A 21,502-nucleotide genomic window follows, 5' to 3' on the forward strand; every position below is an offset into this window, starting at 1 on the left:
TTGTAAAGAATGCTCCTATGAACATTGGGTGCCTGTATCTTTTCGAATTAGAGTGTTCTCTGAATATATACCTAGGAGTGGAATTGCTGGGTCATATGGTAGCTCTGTTTTTAGTTTTTGAGAAACCTCCATACTGTTTTCCACAGTGGCTGCACCAATTTACATTCCCATCAACAGTGTATGAGGATTCCCTTTTCTCCACATCCTTGCCAACATTTGTTATTTGTGTTCCTGTTGATGATAGCCAACTTTGAGGATGTAAACAGTGTCATTGTCAGGTTCTTGTCATGAGTATATTCATTGGTTAGGCCCAATGCCTAACCAAATTTTAGCAAAACGTTTCCACAATATGGTGATGCTCATCTTCCACTGTCTGCATTAGGCAGAATTTATTCCAGGCCAATGGGAATTCCTATCTTATCTACCAACTCTTGATGGGAAACGAGGTCATCGTCATCAACATTATTGACACAGAGCATGACCATAATATATACTTGCTCCATTTATATGCCAGAGATACTCTCCTGCCATGGAAGGAAGTGGAACCTTACCAAGAAGGTATCTCTCTTGGTTGGAAGATAGAAGATTTGATAATTCCCCTAGACTCAACAGATCACTTTCTGAAATTCAAGCACTCCTTTCCAAGGAAAAGGGATGGTCTCAGAAGCTGCCTTTATTAAAAACACTGGGCTTCTGTTTCCTCATTCTCTGTCTCTACCAAATCTTTTCGGTTATTTTCACCTGCATACATTAATGCCTGTTTTTAAAAAAAGATTATTTCCTATTACCTTAGGAAGAAAGTAAACCCAACTACAGAAAGAGCAGTAGCTGTCAATTTTCACTTAAAGCTGGCACTATGTCTCTGCCCTGGTCTTTTGCAGATTTTTTAAGGCTTATTGATCTGTGTCTTTCTTCTTCACTTGAATTTATACCCATCTACTTGATTCTGCAGTGATATCTTTATCTGTTCATTTTCCAAAATCTGGCTAACCTTTGGCCATCTGACTTTCATGTCCTCTGATTCCTTTTTGCCTTGATCTTCCTATACCTTTCTTTCACAAGCTGAGTTTCTCTTTTTTTTTTTTTTTTGCGGTACGCGGGCTTCTCACTATTGTGGCCTCTCCCGTTGCAGAGCACAGGCTCCGGACGTGCAGGCTTAGCGGCCATGGCTCACGAGCCCAGCTGCTCCGCGGCATGTGGGATCCTCCCAGACTGGGGCACGAACCTGTGTCCCCTGCATCAGCAGGCGGACTCTCAACCACTGCGCCACCAGGGAAGCCCTCTCCCAGAACCTTTTTTTTTTTTTTTTTGCGGTACGCAGGCCTCTCACTGTTGTGGCCTCTCCTATTGCGGAGCACAGGCTCCAGACGTGCAGGCCCAGCAGCCATGGCTCACGGGCCCAGCCACTCCACAGCATGTGGGATCTTCCCCGACCGGGGCATGAACCCGCGTCCCCTGCATCGGCAGGCGGACTCTCAACCACTGCGCCACCAGGGAAGCCCCTCTCTTTTTTAATGTGTGGCTTTCTTGTTCTTCATAGCCTCCCGTTGATAGCATTGAATGTGAGAAATATTCACTTTGATATTCAGCTGTAATCATGTTATTTTAGCCTCTTTTTTGGTGTTAAAAAACATAAATAAATTACACAGTGTAATGTATTAACATATTTTAAGAATCAAGGATTTTTCTGTGTTAATCTAATTCTATTTGAACATCAAAACTTTAGTTTCGGGCTTCCCTTGTGGCGCAGTGGTTGAGAATCCGCCTGCCGATGCAGGGGACACGGGTTCGTGCCCCAGTCTGGGAAGATCCCACATGTCGCAGAGCGGCTGGACCCGTGAGCCATGGCCACTGAGCCTGCACGTCCGGAGCCTGTGCTCTGCAACGGGAGAGGCCACAACAGTGAGAGGCCCATGTACCGCAAAAAAAAAAACACACTTTAGTTTCATTTTGAAATATAAAATTTTTCTGCAAAATTAGATGTTGTCTTGTACTGGGCTTCCATCCCCACAAGTACTACCTCACTACCTTATGGAGCTGACTGACCACAGTACCTCACCACCTGTGCAGAGTGCTGAAGTCCTCCTAGGACACATTCAGTATAGCTTTTGGCAGGAAGGTGATGTGGATGTGTAATTCCAGTCAGATGAATAAGCTTGTAAATGTTTTGCAGTGTTGAACTGAGTCTTCAAAGAAGCCCAGGAAACTTTGCAGCATCAGCAAATTTTTATTTATTTATTTATTTTTGGGGGGTTCAAGTAAAAAGCTTTTAATGAAGGTTTTACAATTGAAGAGCTCCACGTTTAGGATGTATAATCTAACACCTCAATGTTCAGAAAGCCTGACTAAAAGAAACCAAACCAAAACCAACCCACTCAGCATTAACACACACCTCTTTTCTTTTAGTAGAATTTTACTTTAATATAGAATGAAAAACAAAAAACAAAAACCCAAAACCCAAAACCCTAATAGGTTAAAACAAGTCAAACAACCATTCTACACAGATAAAACCTTCACAAAGGTCAACCGAAGTAATCCAGAGCTAAAACTGAGTTGTGCAGATTTTCAATGAAGTCACCAGTCATGTAACATAAACAAATTATTTACACACTTGCAAGCCCTCTGAGAAATGTGCCCCAAGAAGCATTAACCTTTGTTTTTTTCATGTGCCATCCTGAAGACTTGCACATTTTATTTTTCAGATAATTTAACGTTTTTAATAGAGTGCATTCTCTACCAAGGGGTAATGCTTTGGTACTATTCATATAGGATTGCCTATCCTAAAGATTTGACATTTCCCCAAGAGGAACTTTGATTCTGCTTTAGAAGTTTCATATAAATTAAAAACTTTATCAAATATCAGTATGGAGGGAGGTGACACAGGATGCAACATATACAGTCAAGTTACCTCTGTATATTTAGAAATTACTCCTTCAAGATATTCGCACTAGAGAGCTTAGTCCGTCCTGCTTAATATTCAGTAGTACAGGTTTGAATCATCAGAACCTTGGCAACACCTTAATATTTCAAAGTTATTAACAACTACCTCTAGGGGCAAGTCTGTGTTTACTGAGTTATGACAAATTTATTATAACGAAGGAAAACAAGTGTAGCCAGCCATCTTAAAAAATGCCCCAGGGCCTCCCTGGTGGCGCAGTGGTTGAGAGTCCGCCTGCCGATGCAGGGGATACGGGTTCGTGCCCCGGTCTGGGAGGATCCCATATGCCGCGGAGCGGCTGGGCCCGTGAGCCATGGCTGCTGAGCCTGCGCATCCGGAGCCTGTGCTCCGCAACGGGAGAGGCCACAACAGTGAGAGGCCCGCATACCACAAAAAAAAAAAAAAAAAAAAAAAAAAAAAAAAATGCCCCAACCACCGCTTCTCAATATAGAAAGACTAAAACTACATACGTTTATCATACAACAAATCCCATCTCTGTCCCCTTAAATTCCCCTAATTTCATTCATTAGAAGGGGATTTTTTTTTTTTAAAAAGCCTTAAAGAGCACTTTACAGCAGCATTCAGCTTTCCTATGAAATACTCAGCATCTTAAATATTATGTACACTTCTTTTTTTTTCTTTTAGTAAGCTAGATACTGGCTTCAGACTTTGTGGAACTGGAGGGAAAATAACCCACTCAAAACTATTCTAGAAATCAACTTTTGGCAGAATAACAGGTATCCAAGTTAAAAATAGGAGGGTCATTTTGTTGGTGTTTTCCAAAATTTAACTCATTTTTTTGTTCCCCTTCTACATCAACCTCAGTCACCACTCCTGAGTGGAGATGGGCAGAGGCTCTGGCCCCTGCGCCTCCGGCTTCTCAGCAGCTGCTTTCTTATTGCTGCAGCAAGGCTTGAATAGATGTGTGTCGATGAGGACTTCCCCAAAACGGCCTTTATAGATAATGCCACAGCATATTTTCTGTCTTTTCCAGTATGTGAGATCTAAAAAGGAAAACACTGGCGTTCTGTTAGAGCCAGAAGCCATCTCTGTATCTGAGCCATCATCTGACTGGTTACTATAACAAGGAGATTGAGCTGGAGAGGCACTTGAGGTGGTACTGTGAGCATCAGAATTGTGACGTTTAAATTCCTTCTGCAGTTTACTGATCTGGTTGCTTTTTATCCTGTTTCCAGATAGAGTTTTCACTTTCTTTGGTTTCAGGGTAGTCTTTAGACTGGGTCCTGCCCTTGCATCTACCACATGATTCCAGTTTTTTTTTGATCCTGCTGGCAATTTCTTCCATCTTTTCACAAGCAGGACACAGGCATTACAGATGTCTCCTGAACGAGTCTCATGTAACCCAAAACAGCTCTGGAAGTCCTTTTCATAGCGTTTACTGTCAGTGAATCGAGAACTAGAGGATTTAGCTCTGCAAATACAGCAGCCCTCTATACTTCGGTACATCTTTGGCTTGTGAAAACCAAACATCTTTTCTTCTGGGCGATAATCTGCCAAAAGCAGACGTTCCACGCGCAATAACGTTCCCGAGGTGCGGAGCGCACACCAAGCCAAGCCCACCTCCCAATCGCTCCCTCCTCCTCAACTGCCTTGTCTAGATCATCAGCAAATTTTTAAACCTCACTTGAGGAGTGTAGAAAAGATGAAAACACTCTGTATCAAAAGGAGCACAAATAAAAATGACAGACTAAATGAGAAGTTCTGACAAAATTCCATTCCAAGTTTCTTTGCTTTTCATTACAGAGGTAATCTTGAAAACAATTTACACATCACATTAATTCATATTTTAAATGTATTTTGGGAGATGAGTATTTCAGGGAAACCTGTATTTTATAATTCTGTAGGCAGAAGTCATTTAAGTTTTTAAAAATGAGTTTGCTTTTTTTTTTGAAGTGCAGACTATGCATTATTATTCACTGGAAAATTTTATTGTAACTAGATGAGCAAAGCACTTCTATGAGCCATCAAATGAACACTGAAATTATATTGTGTAGAACTCATTTTTATAGTGCTATTTGGCAAGATGGGATTTTGCCTCCTCTTTCAGAAGGAGATGTCTTAAGTTAATAGCCATTGTCTACAATCTCAAAATGAGGGACATGACTTTGAAAAGTTGTAAAATTAATATTGTTATGAAATCAGTAACCCAAAGAGTCTCTGCTGCTGACGCTGTGCCCTACCAATGTCCGTCCTGTTGTCATCTTGATTTTAGATTCTCTTGTGTCTTCAGTGATGACATGGTGTTGAGGAGAGAGGGGGTCCTGAACCAGCAGGACAGGATATCATGGTTCATAGGAGGAAACGGAGTTTCTTACACAGAGTAGAGTGATTGCAAATCAGGGATGGAGAAGTCTATCATATTGCACAATTTTTCACGTTTAACATTTCTGAAATCAGGGTATGTCTTAAAATCATTGGCTTGTAAAATTTTCATGGTAGTATTTTGTCTTTCTTGGTGGCACATAAAATGATGGTGACTATTGCAATTGATGGTATCTTAGATTTGATGAAATATTTGAGCAGTTCTATAAGCTGTTATCCCCATACCACCAGAAAATAAAATTACCAGAGATACAGCAAGAGGAAAAAATGTAGGGGAGAGGAGGAGAGAAATATCAGGGCAGTAGTTCTCAACCTTGGCTGCTGCATATTAGAATTATCTAGCGAGGTTGTAAAAACACCTCTTGCCCACACAGTGCAATTAAGGCAGAATCTCTGACAGTGGGCCCAGTAGTTTTTAAAAAGCTTCCTAGGGCTTCCCTGGTGGCGCAGTGGTTGAGAGTCTGCCTGCCGATGCAGGGGACATGGGTTCGTGCCCCGGTCTGGGAAGATCCCACATGCCGCGGAGCGGCTGGGCCCATGAGCCATGGCCGCTGAGCCATGGCCACTGAGCCTGTGCATCTGGAGCCTGTGCTCTGAAACGGGAGAGGCCACAACAGTGAGAGGCCCGCATAGCACAAAAAAAAAAGCTTCCCAGGTGATTCTTAGGATCAAGCAGAGTTGAAGACCAACCATATTCAGGAAATTGATGAGCTCAGGAAGGGGAACTTATCTCAAAGAAGTTCTTTTTTTTTTGCGGTACGCGGGCCTCTCACTGCCGTGGCCTCTCCCGTTGCGGCGCACAGGCTCCAGATGCGCAGGCCCAGCAGCCATGGCCCACAAGCCCAGCCGCTCCGCGGCAAGTGGGATCCTCCCGGACTGGGGCACGAACCCGCGTCCCCTGCATCGGCAGGCTGACTCTCAACCACTGCGCCACCAGGGAAGCCCTCAAAGGAGTTCTTAATGATGAGGGCATAATTTCTACTCTGTAGTTATGAGGATCACTTACTATTAAAGTGTCTTGAAAATTGTAAAGAACTAAACTAGTATGTGGTTTTACTACTATTCCTAAACATAGTGAAGAGAACAGGAGTTATTGAGGATGAAAGTAATGAAACTTGAATCATATTCAGTTGATTTAAAAATGTGTCATCAGATGGTCTATATTAATATTGTATCCCTCAACCATATTACAGGCTTTCTAAGTGCAGGAGTCTATATTTTTCTTCCTTTGTACCCCTCATCACATCTAGCACAGTGTTTGGCACTATTTAACTGTAATGAAGCACTATAGTAAAAGTCTTTTCTCCAGGAGACTTAATCTTTCCTAGAAGGATTTGTTTTTCTGTCCATTTAATCACATTTGCTATTTTTTTTTTTTGCGGTACGCAGGCCTCTCACTGTTGTGGCCTCTCCCGTTGCGGAGCACAGGCTCCGGACACGCAGGCTCAGCAGCCATGGCTCATGGGCCTAGCCGCTCCGCGGCATGTGGGATCTTCCCGGACCGGGGCACGAACCCACGTCCCCTGCATCGGCAGGCGGACTCCCAACCACTGCGCCATCAGGGAAGCCCTGCTATTGGTTTTGAATTCTCTCTAATTTCAAGTGCAACAGCTGAAGCTGGATCACACCCTTTGATGAAGGTCTAACTAAGACAAACTATCACTGTACTATGATTTTCCTTTTCATTTATTATTACAACACAGCATTACTTCATTTTTTAAAATAAAACTATATTTTATTTCTGGGTTTTATTCAACTTATCTTTTTTTTCTTTATCCATTTGTCTTTTTTTTTTTTTTGCGGTACGTGGGCCTCTCACTGTTGTGGCCTCTCCCGTTGCGGAGCACAGGTTCCGGACGCGCAGGCTCAGCGGCCATGGCTCACGGGCCCAGCCGCTCCGCGACATGTGGAATCTTCCCAGACCGGGGCACGAACCCGTGTCCCCTGCATCAGCAGGCAGATTCTCAACCACTGCGCCACCAGGGAAGCCCCGCATTTGTCTATTTTTTGTTAACATCTTTACTGGAGTATAATTGCTTTACAATGGTGTGTAAGTTTTGCTGTATAACAAAGTGAGTGGTAGTGTATATATATCCATGCCATTCTCTCACTTCGTCCCAGCTTACCCTTCCCTCTCTCTGTGTCCTCAAGTCCATTCTCTACATCTGTGTCTTTATTCCTGTTCTGCCCCTAGGTTCTTCAGAACCTTTTTTTTTTCTTTTTAGACTCCATATATATGTGTTAGCATATAGTATTTGTTTTTCTCTTTCTGACTTACTTCACCCTGTATGACAGACTCTGGGTCCATCCACCTCACTACAAATAACTCAATTTCGTTTCTTTTTATGGCTGAGTAACATTCCATGGTATATATGTGCCACATCTTCTTTATCCATTCATCTGTTGATGGACACTTAGGTTGCTTCCATGTCCTGGCTATTGTAAATAGTGCTGCAGTGAACATTATGGTACATGACTCTTACTGAATTATGGTTTTCTCAGGGTATATGCCCAGTAGTGGGATTGCTGGGTCATATGGTAGTTCTAGTTTTAGTTTTTTAAAGAACCTCCATACTGTTCTCCATAGTGGCTGTATCAATTTACATTCCCACCAACAGTGCAAGAGGGTTCCCTTTTCTCCACACCCTCTCCAGCATTTATTATTTGTAGATTTTTTGATGATGGCCATTCTGACCAGTGTGAGATGACATCTCATTGTAGTTTTGATTTGAATTTCTCTAATAATTAATGATGTTGAGCATCCTTTCATGTGTTTGTTGGCAATCTGTATATCTTCTTTGGAGAAATGTCTGTTTGGGTCTTCTGCCCATTTTTGGATTGGGTTGTTTGTTTTTTTGATATTGAGCTGCTTGTATATTTTGGAGATTAATCCTTTGCCAGTTGCTTTGTTTGCAAATATTTTCTCCCATTCTGAGGGTTATCTTTTTGTCTTGTTTCTGGTTTCCTTTGCTATGCAAAAGCTTTTAAGTTTCATTAGGTCCCATTTATTTATTTTTGTTTTTATTTCCATTTCTCTAGGAGGTGGGTCAAAAAGGATCTTGCTGTTATTTATGTCATGGAGTGTTCTGCCTGTGTTTTCCTCTAAGAGTTTTATAGTGTCTGGCCTTACATTTAGGTCTTTAATCCATTTTGAGCTTATTTTTGTGTATGGTATTAGGGAGTGTTCTAATTTCATTCTTTTACATGTAACTGTCCAGTTTTCCCAGCACCACTTATTGAAGAGGCTGTCTTTTCTCCATTCTATATTCTTGCCTCCTTTATCAAACATAAGGTGACCATAGGTGTGTGGGTTTATCTCTGTGCTTTCTGTCCTGTTCCATTGATTTATATTTCTGTTTTTTGTGACAGTACCATACTGTCTTGATTACTGTAGCTTTGTAGTATAGTCTGAAGTCCAAGAGCCTGATTCTTCCAGCTCCATATTTCTTTCTCAAGATTGTTTTGGCTGTTCGGGGTCTTTTGTGCTTCCATACAGATTGTGCAGTTTTTTTGTTCTAGTTGTGTAGAAAATGCCATTGGTAGTTTGTTAGGGATTGCATTGAATCTGTACATTGCTTTGGGTAGTATAGTCATTTTCACAATGTTGATTCTTCCAATTCAAGAACACGGTGTATCTCTCCATCTGTTTGTATCATCTTTAATATTCTTTCATCAGTGTCTTATAATTTTCTACATATAGGTCTTTTGTCTCCTTAGGTAGGTTTATTCCTAGGTATTTTACTCTTTTTGTTGCAGTGGTAAATGGGAGTGTTTCCTTAATTTCTCTGTCAGATTTTTCATCATTAGTGTATAGGAATGCGAGAGATTTCTGTGCATTAATTTTGTGTCCTGCTACTTTACCAGATTCATTGATTAGCTCTAGTAGTTTTCTGGTAGCATCTTTAGGATTCTCTGTGTATAGTATCATGTCGTCTGCAAACGGTGACTGTTTTACTTCTTCTTCTCAGATTTGGATTCCTTTTATTTCTTTTTCTTCTCTGATTGCTATGGCTAAAACTTCCAAACTATGTTGAATAATAGTGGTGATAGTGGGCAACCTTGTCTTGTTCCTGATCTTGGTAGAAATGGTTTCAGTTTTTCACTGTTGAGAACGATGTTGGCTGTGGGTTTGTCATATATGGCCTTTATCACGTTGAGGTAAGTTCCCTCTGTGCCTACTTTCTGGAGGGTTTTTGTCATAAATGGGTGTTGAATTTTGTCAAAAGCTTTCTCTGTGTCTGTTGAGATGATCATATGGTTTTTATTCTTCAGTTTGTTAATATGGTTTATCACATTGATTGATTTGCGTATATTGAAGAATACTTACATTCCTGGGATAAATCCCACTTGATCATGGTGTATGATCCTTTTAATGTGCTGTTGGACTCTGTTTGGTAGTATTTTGTTGAGGGTTTTTGCACCTATGTTCATCAGTGATGTTGACCTATAGTTTTCTTTTTTTGTGACGTCTTTGTCTCGTTTCGGTATCAGGGTGATGATGGCCTCATAGAATGAGTTTGGGAGTGTTCCTCCCTCTGCTGTATTTTGGAAGAGTTTGAGAAGGATGTCTGTTAGCTCTTTTCTAAATGTTTGATAGAATTCACCTGTGAAGCCATCTGGTCCTGGACTTTCGTTTGTTGGAAGATTTTTAATCACAGTTTCAATTTCAGTGCTTGTGATTGGTCTGTTTATATTTTCTATTTATTCGTGGTTCAGTCTCAGAAGGTTGTGCTTTTCTAAGAAATTGTTGTTTTCTTCCAGGTTGTCCATTTTATTGGCATATAGTTGCTTGTAGTAATCTCTCATGATCCTTTGTATTTCTGCAGTGTCTGTTGTTACTTCTCCTTTTTCATTTTTAATTCTATTGATCTGAGTCTTCTCCCTTTTTCTCTTGATGAGTCTGGCTAATGGTTTATCAATTTTGTTTTTCTTCTCAAAGAACCATCTTTTAGTTTTATTGGTCTTTGCTATCGTTTCCTTCACTTCTTTTTCATTTATTTCTGATCTGATATTTATGATTTCTTTCCTTCTGCTAACTGGGGTTTTTTTTTTTGTTCTTCTTACTCTCATTGCTTTAGGTGTAAGGTTAGGTTGTTTATTTGAGATTTTTCTTGTTTCTTGAGGTAGGATTGTATTGCTATAAACTTCCCTCCTAGAACTGCTTTTGCTGCATCCCGTAGGTTTTGGGTCATCGTATTTTCATTGTCATTTGTTTCTAGGTATTTTTTGATTTCCTCTTTGATTTCTTCAGTGATCTCTTGGTTATTTAGTAGCATATTGTTTAGCCTCCATGTGTTTGTATTTCTTTTTCCTGTAATTGATATCCAGTCTCATAGCATTGTGGTCAGAAAAGATACTTGATACAATTTCAATTTTCTTAAATTTACCAAGGCTTGATTTGTGACCCAAGGTATGATCTATCCTGGAGAATATTCCATGAGCATTTGAGAAGAAAGTGTTTTCTGTTGTTTTGGGATGGAATATCCTATAAATATAAATTAAATCCATCTTGTTTAATGTGTCATTTAAAGCTTGTGTTTCCTTATTTTCATTTTGGATGATCTGTCCATTGGTGAAAGTGGGGTGTTAAAGTCCCCTACTGTTATTGTGTTACTGTCAATTTCCCCTTTTATGGCCGTTAACATTTGCCTTAGGTATTGAGGTGCTCCTATGTTGGGTGCATGAATATTTACAATTTTATATCTTCTTCTTGGATTGATCCCTTGATCATTATGTAGTGTCCTTCTTTGTCTCTTGTAATAGTCTTTATTTTAAAGTCTATTTTGTCTGATATGAGAATTGCTACTCCAGCTTTCTTTTGATTTCCATTTGCATGGAATATCTTTTTCCATCCCCTCACTTTCAGTCTGTATGTGTCCCTAGGTCTGAAGTGGGTGTCTTGTAGACAGCATATATATGGGTCTTGTTTTTGTATCCATTCAGCCAGTCTATGTCTTTTGGTTGGAGCATTTATTCCATTTACATTTAAGGTAATTATCGATATATGTTCCTATTACAATTTTCTTAATTGTTTTGGGTTTGTTGTTGTAGGTCTTTTCCTTCTCTTGTGTTTCCTGCCTGGAGAAGTTCTTTAGCATTTGTTGTAAAGCTGGTTTGGTGGTGCTGAATTCTCTTAGCTTTTGCTTGTCTATAAAGGTTTTAATTTCTGTGCCGAATATGAATGAGATCCTTTCTGGGTAATCTTTGTTGTAGGTTTTTCCCTTTCATCCCTTGAAATATGTCCTGCCACACCCTTCTGGTTTGCATAGTTTCTGCTGAAAGATCAGCTGTTAACCTTATGGGGATTCCCTTGTATGTTATTTGTTGCTTTTCCCTTGCTGCTTTTAATATTTTTTCTTTGTATTTAATTTTTGATAGTTTGATGCATATGTGTCTTGGCATGTTTCTCCTTGGATGTATCCTGTATGGGACTCTCTGTGCTTCCTGGACTTAATTGACTATTTCCTTTCCCATATTAGGGAAGTTTTCAACTATAATCTCTTCAAGTATTTTCTCAGTCCCTTTCTTTTTGTCTTCTTTTTCTGGGATCCCTATAATTCAAATGTTGGTGCATTTAATGTTGTCCCAGAGGTCTCTGAGACTGTCCTCAATTCTTTTCATTCTTTTTTCTTTATTCTGCTCTGCAGTAGTTATTTCCACTGTTTTATCTTCCAGGTCACTTATCCATTCTTCTGCCTCAGATATTCTGCTATTGATTCCTTCTAGAGAATTTTTAATTTCATTTATTGTTTTGTTCATCATTGTTTGCTTGCTCCTTAGTTCTTCTAGGTCCTTGTTAAGCATTTCTTGTATTGTCTCCATTCTGTTTCCAAGATTTTGGATCATCTTTAGTATCATTACTCTGAATTCTTTTTCAGGTAGACTGCCTATTTCTTCTTCATTTGTTTGACCTGGTGGGTTTTTACCTTGCTCCTTCATCTGCTTTGTATTCCTCTGTCTTCTCATTTTGTTTAACTTACTGTGTTTGGCATCTCCTTTTCAGAGGCTGAAGGTTCATAGTTCCCGTTGTTTTTGGTGTCTGCCCCCAGTGGGTAAGGTTGGTTCAGTGGGTTTTGTATGCTTCCTGGTGGAGGGGACTGGTGCCTGTGTTCTGGTGGATGAGGCTAGATCTTGTCTTTCTGATGGGCAGGACCGCGTCTGGTGATGTGTTTTGGGGTGTCTGTCAACTTATTACGATTTTAGGCAGCCTCTCTGCTAATGGGTGGGGTTGTGTTCCTGTCTTGGTAGTTGTTTGGCATGGGGTGTCCAGCACTGGAGCTTGCTGGTCGTTGAGTGGAGCTGGGTCTTAGCGTTGAGATGGAGATCTTTTGGAGAGCTCTCACCAACTGATACTACCAGGGAGGTCTGTGGTGGACCAGTGTCCTGAACTTGGCTCTCTCACCTCAGAGGCTCAGGCCTGACACCTGGCGGGAGCACCAAGAACCTGTCAGCCACACGGTATGTGTTAGGCGTTCCACCAGACTCTGGGAATACCAGCAGGGAACTGCTTCTGACTTGCTGAAGACAGCTTTTTCTGAGACACAGCTGCCAGCAAACCAGAGGTCCTGCAGTGGGGCGGCCATACATCTATGGGGCCAGAGGCTGGTTCTGGGGACTCAGAGTTAGAGGACTGGAAGGGCAAGAGGAGAAAGAGGAAGAGGGAACTGGGAACTAGGAAGCTGGTGTGGAGAGGTAGAGCCAACCTCTTATTCATGAAAGCAACTTTTAGATTAGGGATTATGTCTGTTTGTATAGCATTACAACATTATGCCCACATCTGTATTTGAGGATTTTTATTGATTAATTATATATAACAAGCAAAAAGGAGACTACTGTGAAGTATAGGAGGAATGATAACTTGTGAACTTGCCTTGTAAACAGTAAAACATACAAATGTTTGTTTTTAAAATGTTCTCTAAGTTATTTATTTGACGAAAAGTTTGTCATGGCTTCTGTAGACTCTTAGAACAATCCAAACTCCTTTGTACATTTAAGGCCTCCATCTTCGATTTTGTACCTTACGTAACCACTCTTCTACTTCCGGACAGCCAGTCTTGTCATTCACAGGTACTCTTTGATGAGCATTACAACATCCCTTGTATAGGAATGTATGTAAACCTTCTTTCTCCCAGTCCGTAGGGGAAAAGTTGAAGAACAGTAGTAGGAGTGAGGAAGCCGAGATGTTTTCTAATCCTAAGTCTAGTCCTCAAATTATGGTTTCAGTATTTGGTTTAAAATTGGGAATTCCTAGCTATTTAGGCATGTTTGTAATTTGAATATCATTATAAGAAAACATATTGCATAAACAGATAATTTTGGGGAGTACTTATATAACTGCTCATTTTGTTGCTTTTGAGGTAATTAATCAAATGCTGACTCTGTAGGTTTATTGATATCTGAGCATGATCTTTTATTCCTAAAATCCCTGAGTATTAGATAGAGATCAGAACATCAATTGACAAATTTGAATACAGTAAGAAACACCTTCTTAATAACATAGGGATTGCAGCTTTGCCCAACTGGTTTGTTAAGATGCCATGTAGCATGTATTAATAGGCCTTGCCTTGTGAACCACAGGCAGAAACTGCTAGGAAAAGATTTTAAATGAGAACAGTGGAGACTGGTAGGAATATTAAAAATGGCTTATCTTTTTTTGTGTGTGATACGCGGGCCTCTTACTGTTGTGGCCTCTCCCATTGCGGAGCACACGCTCCGGACGCGCAGGCTCAGCGGCCATGGCTCACGGGCCCAGCCGCTCTGAGGCATGTGGGATCTTCCTGGACCAGGGCTCGAACCTGTGTCCCCTGCATTGGCAGGCGGACTCTCAACCACTGCGCCACCAGGGAAGCCCTAAAAATGGTTTATCTTTTAAATGCTCTTGCTCTGTTGAAATATTATTTCTTTAGTCCTTTTCCAGCGAGGGTAGACACAGGTGTGATGTAAGGAAGAATCAGGAAGGTAGCTTCAAATCTCAAGGATCAGTCCAAAATCTTGGTTCTAACCTTCTCTGTGTTTTAACTTGAGTTGGAAGTGCTCTTAAAGGCCTCCACATTGAACTGGATTGAGTGGTCTTGTGGAAATGAACGCCTGTAACTTCCTGATGCCCACCATCTTCTTAACACATTACTTCTCATTACTGACATGTCAGTGCTCATAGACACCCTTCCTGCTTACTTCCACTTTAACTTTCAAACTAGCCAGGCCCTTAACTTGTAAAAAATGCCAGTCAGTTGTTTCTCTTGGGTTCCTCAACATAGAGTATGTTGGAAGGTCCGGCTTAGAACAGAAGTTTGTATATTTTCAAGTCTTCGACAGCTTCTCAACATTTTCTCATTGTCATTCCAAGAAACAGTTTTTCTCTAATTTCTACTCAAAGAAAATTTAATTATATCTAGGTCTTTTAGAAAGTATTAGGGCAGACAAAATAAATACTAATGATATAATAAAACATCCTCAGTTGGAGGGGAAGGCCAGTTTTGTTTTGTTTATTTTAGTGAGAGAGAATTGGAGGAGATCTCAGAGATCCCGGTGACTTTATTATACGTATAGATGCTGAGGCCCAGAGATGTAAAGTAACTTCTCCAAAGTAACACCGCTGTTTAGAGACAGAATCAGAACTAGAACACTTCCATTCTTGTTATAGGATGCACTTTGTGTAACTTACCCTTTAAAACTTTCTCTCAATTGTTTTCTGAAACTAGGTGGCAGGATATAGATCAATAAAATACCATCACCAAAGGTGTATGTTCATAGTCATGAAGATTCTTTGGGTTACAAGTAGCAGAAACCAATAAGCAAACCAGTCTAGCCCCAAAAGCGGGGGAGGTGAGAAAATTTAGAAAAAGATCCTGGAATAGTTCCCAGAATCTAAAGAAGAGTTGAATGAACGGCCAAGCCTAGGGAAAGATAGGAACCAAGCCATGGCTGGGCTTTCAGTAGGATGAGCCTATGTGGCTTCTCTTCAGAGTGCTGTTGTGACCATGTCCTTCTAGAGATTTCTGAGGTGGAGTGACTCTGGTATGGGTCCCTTAGTTTAAAATTCTGAGAGAGACAGACAGAGAAACAGAGAAGAGACAAAAGCCATTGCTCATGCTGTTCACACCACCTTCGGTGCCCTTCTGCTTCACCTCCCACTCTAAATCCTACCCATTTTTCCAGGTCCAGCACAAACATTGCTTTCTCTATCAAAGCTCTTCTTAATCCCCAGCTAGACATATTCTCTGTGTCTATGTGTTTTAATCCCAGTACTCTGTGTCTCTGTCATTAGATTATAACCCTCATAAACCATGGCAAATTCTGCATAGTACAGTGGATCCCACAGCCTTTATGGAAGGACCAGTAGTCCTCCCAGTAGTTAAATTAAAAGATAGGGAATCATAAAAATGATAATAGTATATATTCCTACTGCCTTAAACATTTTAAGACCCACAAATGTACATTTAGTCACCAGTGTACATGTAGCACAGGCCTTTGCTTTCAGTATAGGGTGCTGATTGAGCATCTGATTTCTCTTTCCTGTGAAAAGCAAACCCATAATTTAGTTTAGATTTTCAGTTCTGGTTTCTTTAAAAAGGAGCAAAAACGTAGACACTGTGAAACAATATGAATGCAGAATCCTTCTAGACTTTTATGTTTCTCTTCTAACCTCTAGTTGTCTCTCCAGTACCTAATTTGACAGATGTTTAGCAACTTATCTTTATATCCCATCTTACAAAGCATTAAACCTAGTTTTTGTAGAAGCATCTCCCTTCCCCATACTCTTAATTAATGAGATTATGTAATGTATAATCAAATTGCATAATTACTAACAGTAAAACTAGCATAAACAAGTTCCGCATAGTTTGAACAGAAGTGTGTGGGCGTAGTAGAGATTAACCTACTACCCACTAGTGTATAGTGAGCTGTGGGCATCTGTCACCGTAGTTAAGAGGGGAACTGAGAGCCTTGGTCATCTAGAAGTGGGCTAAGTGGAGGTCTACCAAAAGTGCTTCTAGTGTGTTAAAGTGATTTATATATCTATCTCATCATCCTACTAGACCACAGGCTCCCAAAATGTGATCTGGAAACCACTGGGTAGAGGGGTCCTGGAGACCCTTTCAAGGGGCCTGTGAAATCAAAACTATTTTTATAATAATACCAAGCCTTTTTGCCTTTTTCACTCTGATTTTCTAAACATTTTTCAGTTTTAGTTTCTAGTGTAATCAATATCAGTAGTAAACCCACGTAAAAGGTTCTTTGGGGTTCCTCACTACTTTTCAGGCATATACGCCACACGTTTGTGAATGGCTGCTCTAGCCTGTACTGCTTGAGGGCAGGAGCCAAGTTTCATTTATCTTTGTTATTCCTGATGTGTTTTTGCATTATCTTTTACATAAAGGCACTTAGTAAATATTTCATAAATATATGAGCAATAAAAAGATTATTTTTCAAGTATTTACAGTCTTTCAAACTGGGCCAACGAAGTAGTTTTAAGTCACGATTCCTGTATTAATGAATATGATCTGTAATTAACAGCAGTGGTGTGCAAGTGGGTGCTTTCAAATGCCTTAAAATGCGATAATTTAATAGCTTTCCCCTGAAATCTTAAGCAGTGTTTTGGAGAAGAAGAGAAGCATGGTTTAGTGGAAAGAATATGAAAACATGTTCCTGTGAGGCTTTAAAAAGTGTGTGACACCTTTAAATCTTGCTTAGGGGGCTGTATTATAAGTAAATTGGTTTTTAAAAAACTTATTTAGGAAGAGAGTGGGAACATCAAAGAGTTAACAGAGATGTGGGGTTATTTAAGAGCAGCCAATTGGTAGAAGTTTTCATTGCTGCTGATGAAGACTTTTCCTTTTATTTGAGAAGCATTTGAAGGCTATTTTAGATTTGAAAAGGGGATATGATGGGCAGAAAATCATGGTTTGGGGAAGTGAATTTTACTGCTTTGTGTGAGTGACCTTGATTGAAGAAGAGTGATGAGTGGTGGCCAAGTTGAAATGGGCAGGTGCTTTGGATGCTTTTACCCTTTCAGGTATTATGTGTGGAACGATGACAGCAGAAACCTTTAACTAGAAATTAAACTCATCCTGTCCACCAGGAGTAGGTACAGATAAATAAGTGGGGAACATTCACAGGTGGTATTGAAAGGTAGCTTTTTAGTATTCAGCATTAGTAAACACCTGGATATGTAACTAAATTATTTTCAGAGACAGTATTCCAGATCTATTTTGTTTTTTAAAAGGGATTAATTTATGTTTAAAAAGTGAACTTTTAGGGCTTCCCTGGTGGCGCAGTGGTTGAGAGTCCACCTGCCGACGCAGGGGACACAGGTTCGTGCTCTGGTCCAGGAAGATCCCACATGCCGCGGAGCGGCTGGGCCCGTGAGCCATGGCCACTGAGCCTGCGCATCCGGAGCCTGTGCTCCGCAGCGGGAGAGGCCACAGCAGTGAGAGGCCCGTGTACCGCAAAAAAAAAAAAAAAAAAGTGAACTTTTCTCATGCATTTAAGACACTATAGATTGGAATCTTTCCCAAATCTTGTTATTGGTATGGCAAGAGTTTTTCTAGATACAACTGTCAGCTTCAGTGGAGAGGCACGCTCAAATATAATATTTGTTTTTGCTTTAAGAAAATTCAAATTTTAATCTTATTAAATTCATTAATAAGAGGAAACTACTTTTAGATATTTAAACTTAAATTTAATATAAAATAATTGCGGCCTTCTTATTATTTCCTTCCTGGCATATTTTGGTGTAAGGTAGACGTGCTTCTCATCATTGCTCTTTTCAGTCATCTGTCAGCCTCTACTTGAGGTTTGTTGCATATGTTACATTGAACTATTGAGTTACTGTGTGTATTAGTACTTAGGGGCTATAATAAGGAGTTTCTAGATTTTGGAGGCAAAATCGAGAATGGTCACCATAAGAAAAATTTTCTAACATAAATCATGTGGGCATGGTTCTATCTACATTCTATGTTTTGGTCAACTTATCTGTTCCTCCAGTGAACTGTATGCTTCTTGAAGACAGTACTGTATTTCAGTCATCTTCGATTCTGCAGTGCCTAGATGGTTCCCTTCACATTGTAGGCATTTAGTTAATGTTTGTGGAATGCATGAGGTCATTCACCCTGCAAAGTTGGATCATAAATGCATTGCTGATGAGCCAGAGGAGTTCCTGAATCTCTTCCAGAAACCTGGGTGATCTCTCCTGGAAATACGACTGAACCATAACTATTCCTAACCATAGTCGTATATATCCAGACTGCAGTAAAGCAGGTACCATCGTGGGTCAGTCATACATGCATTAACAAATAAGATGAGGTCTTAAAGTGACTTGGTGCCTAGTAGGTATGCAGTAGGTGCTAACTTTTGTTTTCTCTTGAATTTTGTGTCAGGGTCACCATAAGAATTCTTACTAATGGTGAGAAAAATTGCCCCTCTGTTTGGACAGATATTCATAGCAGTTAAAGCTCTAGTTTAGACACATCCATATTAATCATTTTGCTGGAAAATAGAAGTCAGAGCAACTGGCAGGCAGAACTGGTACACAGTATAACCCAACCAAGGACCTGCCTAGTTTCACAGTGTTTTCTAAGCTAGCTGTTCCAGTCACTGTGTATTCTAGAATTTTCTTTTTTGCACATATATGTGTGTGTGCCCGTGCATGCATATATGTGTGTGTATGAATTTTTGATTTAGTGCTTTAGGCTAGCTGTGTTTTCAGAACTTACTTCTCTGCCAAAGATGATATAGCTGCCACACCCTTCAAATTTTTACTTGATTTTTATGCCCTTTTAAGCCACTCTCTTTAGGAAGAGTTAAGTGTATAAAAGCTGTTATTGGCAAGGGGCTGCAGCAGCCCAATAAATAAACCTGACAGGAGCCCAGTTTTTTACTAGCCAAGAATAAAGTTTTTCTCTATTCTGACCAATGATATTACTGTAAACTTAAAAATATTCCTTTTCTTTCCTTGATTTTTATTATTAACTATATTTGATTGTAATCATTGTTACCTTGGTTAGTATGTCAAAATACAGTCTTGAACATGATCAATGTTATTTCTCAATACATTTGTTAATTTTTGTCTTTCCATTCAAGATAAGCTTTCACTGGAAGGAATAGTGGTACAAAGAGCTGAATGCCGACCTGCTGCCAGTGAAAACTACATGAGATTAAAGAGGTTGGTGTTTTTTAACTTTAAAATAATACCTGCTATTTCTTTTTTGGGATTGAAATACATATATTAGATTGTCTATAGACTGCATGAAAACTATGGTTATTGTTGAAAGTGTTTTCTTCAAAGGTTGTTTGGTTTTAAAACCAAGTAAGAACAAACTTCCAGTTATAAAGTAAATGTCATGAGGATGTCATGTGCAACATGGTTACTGCAGTTAATAATACTTTATTGCACATTTGAAAGTTGCTGAGAGAATACATCCTGAAAGTTCTCATCCCAAGACAAAAAAAAATTTTTAACTACCTACGCTGGTGGAAGTTAACTAGACTTATTGTGGTGATCATTTCCCAATGTATACAGCTATTGAATTGTTTTCTTGTACACCTGAAACTAATATAATGTTGTATGTCAGTTATACCTCAATTTTTTAAAAACTCAAGTAAGAGTTTCTTTGGCAAAAGAACTTTCAGAACCTGGGCTGTTAATTTGGGGTATATTAAGCTACTGTGTTAATATAACCTGGACTCAAAATTTTTAAATGTCTTTTTCTAGTTGTCCTTATAAATCTTGATTCTCCAAAGACATGTAATAAGATCTTTGTACTATTTTATTTTCAAGGGCTATAATTTTCCCATGATGAATATGTATCTAAAATACTATACATTAAAAAGCAAGTATAGTTAGTTGCTAGAATACCATCCTTTTCTCTTAATCTACAAAGAGCTTTTTAGAAACTTATTACTTTGTTAGAGATTTTGCTTTGGGGTTCCTCCTCCCCACTTTAGTACGTGGTTAACATTTTGTAATTAATATTTAAAGATTATGATCGTGAATTCTTGATACTTCAAACCTTGTGACTTTCAAAGAGTCAACAATTTTTAAACCCAGGAGAAATGTATTTATTGTACTTGCTTTATAGTTTATATTGAATGTATTTCAACCCCATGTAGTTTAGAATTACACATTTTTTCATTTACCCAGCACTTACTATGTGAAATAGTAGTGAACAAAACAAATAAAAATCTCTACCCTCATGGAACTTATATTTTAGAAGATTGTAGCTGCTCAGAACTGGTAGTTGGGAGGACACTTTCAAGTGACAGCAGCAGCCCCTATGGATATCCAAACTGGCTGAGCTGGATCAGCTCTCCGTTTCATATTTTAAAAATTTTTCCCCTTTTCTCCATTAGATTGGAAGTCTGTCTCCTGGGAATGAAACAGAGAGACTGGCTTTGTCCAATAATTCCTCTAATTTCAGTGCCTCCCCAGGGCAAATAAAAGGATGACAATCAAAATGAAAACTTTTTTTTTTTTTTTTTTTTGCGATACGCGGGCCCCTCACTGCTGTGGCCTCTCCCGTTGCGGAGTACAGGCTCCGTACGCACAGGCTCAGCGGCCATGGCTCACGGGCCCAGCCACTCCGCGGCATGTGGATCCTCCCGGACCAGGGCAAGAACCCGCGTCCCCTGCATCGGCAGGTGGACTCCCAGCTACTGCACCACCAGGGAAGCCCAAAATGAAAAATTTTTATAACAGTAAATAACTTTGGAACACAGGCAGCTGTTTCTCTTTTGTTTTGGGCCTATAAAGTTTATTATATAATACAAGTCTTTTTGAGAATTTTTCTTCAAATAACTACTGAAATTGGAAAATGCAAAATCTGATTACTCAGCTGCTTGCTAAGATATTTTTCTGTGGTCTTAATTTTCTTTAAAAGTTTCTAAAATTTTCTGATGTTGAGATCAGGCAAGTCACCTGCTGTGTTTATGAAATGGCTGCCTTTTCCTTACCAAAAAAGACATTAAAATTGTTTAGCCTTTTGGAGTATACTAAAAGACCAGCCATTATATATTTCAGTTACTTCAGTGGCTTGAGGAAACAGGGTGATTCAGGAGATGATAATTATGTGAGTTTCATAAAATAGATGCTATATGACATAAGTCTTGAAGGCTGAGATTTTTTTTGACCAAGTGGAAAAAGACATGAGTAAGAACACTTTCTACACAGAGAGACATGTAGGTACAGAGACCCGGGGAAGACATCAGGGTCCTGTATGTAGTTCT

At 39.7% G+C, this 21,502-nt stretch overlaps 2 protein-coding genes across 4 annotated transcripts in view; one reads left to right on the top strand and one right to left on the bottom strand.

Moving 5' to 3' along the window:
- Positions 1–21,502, top strand: part of GTF2F2 (general transcription factor IIF subunit 2) — a gene marked incomplete at its 5' end in the record, with an annotated part of 154,595 nt that overhangs the window by 63,438 nt on the left and 69,655 nt on the right. For 2 of the 3 annotated variants that reach the window (XM_079722059.1, XM_079722060.1), the window contains one exon: positions 19,361–19,442. The exons of the other annotated variant lie outside the window; for it this stretch is intronic. In XM_079722059.1, coding sequence (XP_079578185.1) covers positions 19,361–19,442 — 82 coding nt within the window. The remainder of the gene's footprint in view (positions 1–19,360; positions 19,443–21,502) is intronic. 3 annotated transcript variants of the gene reach the window in all.
- Positions 3,705–4,429, bottom strand: LOC307065237 (SIN3-HDAC complex-associated factor; the record flags this gene model as incomplete). The annotated part of the gene is made up of 1 exon (XM_079722062.1): positions 3,705–4,429. The coding sequence occupies one exon, from the start codon at positions 4,427–4,429 to the stop codon at positions 3,764–3,766; it is 666 nt and encodes a 221-aa protein (XP_079578188.1). The 3' UTR covers positions 3,705–3,763.

Source organism: Hyperoodon ampullatus, assembly GCF_949752795.1.
Source record: "Hyperoodon ampullatus genome assembly, chromosome: 16".
Lineage (NCBI taxonomy): Eukaryota > Metazoa > Chordata > Mammalia > Artiodactyla > Ziphiidae > Hyperoodon > Hyperoodon ampullatus.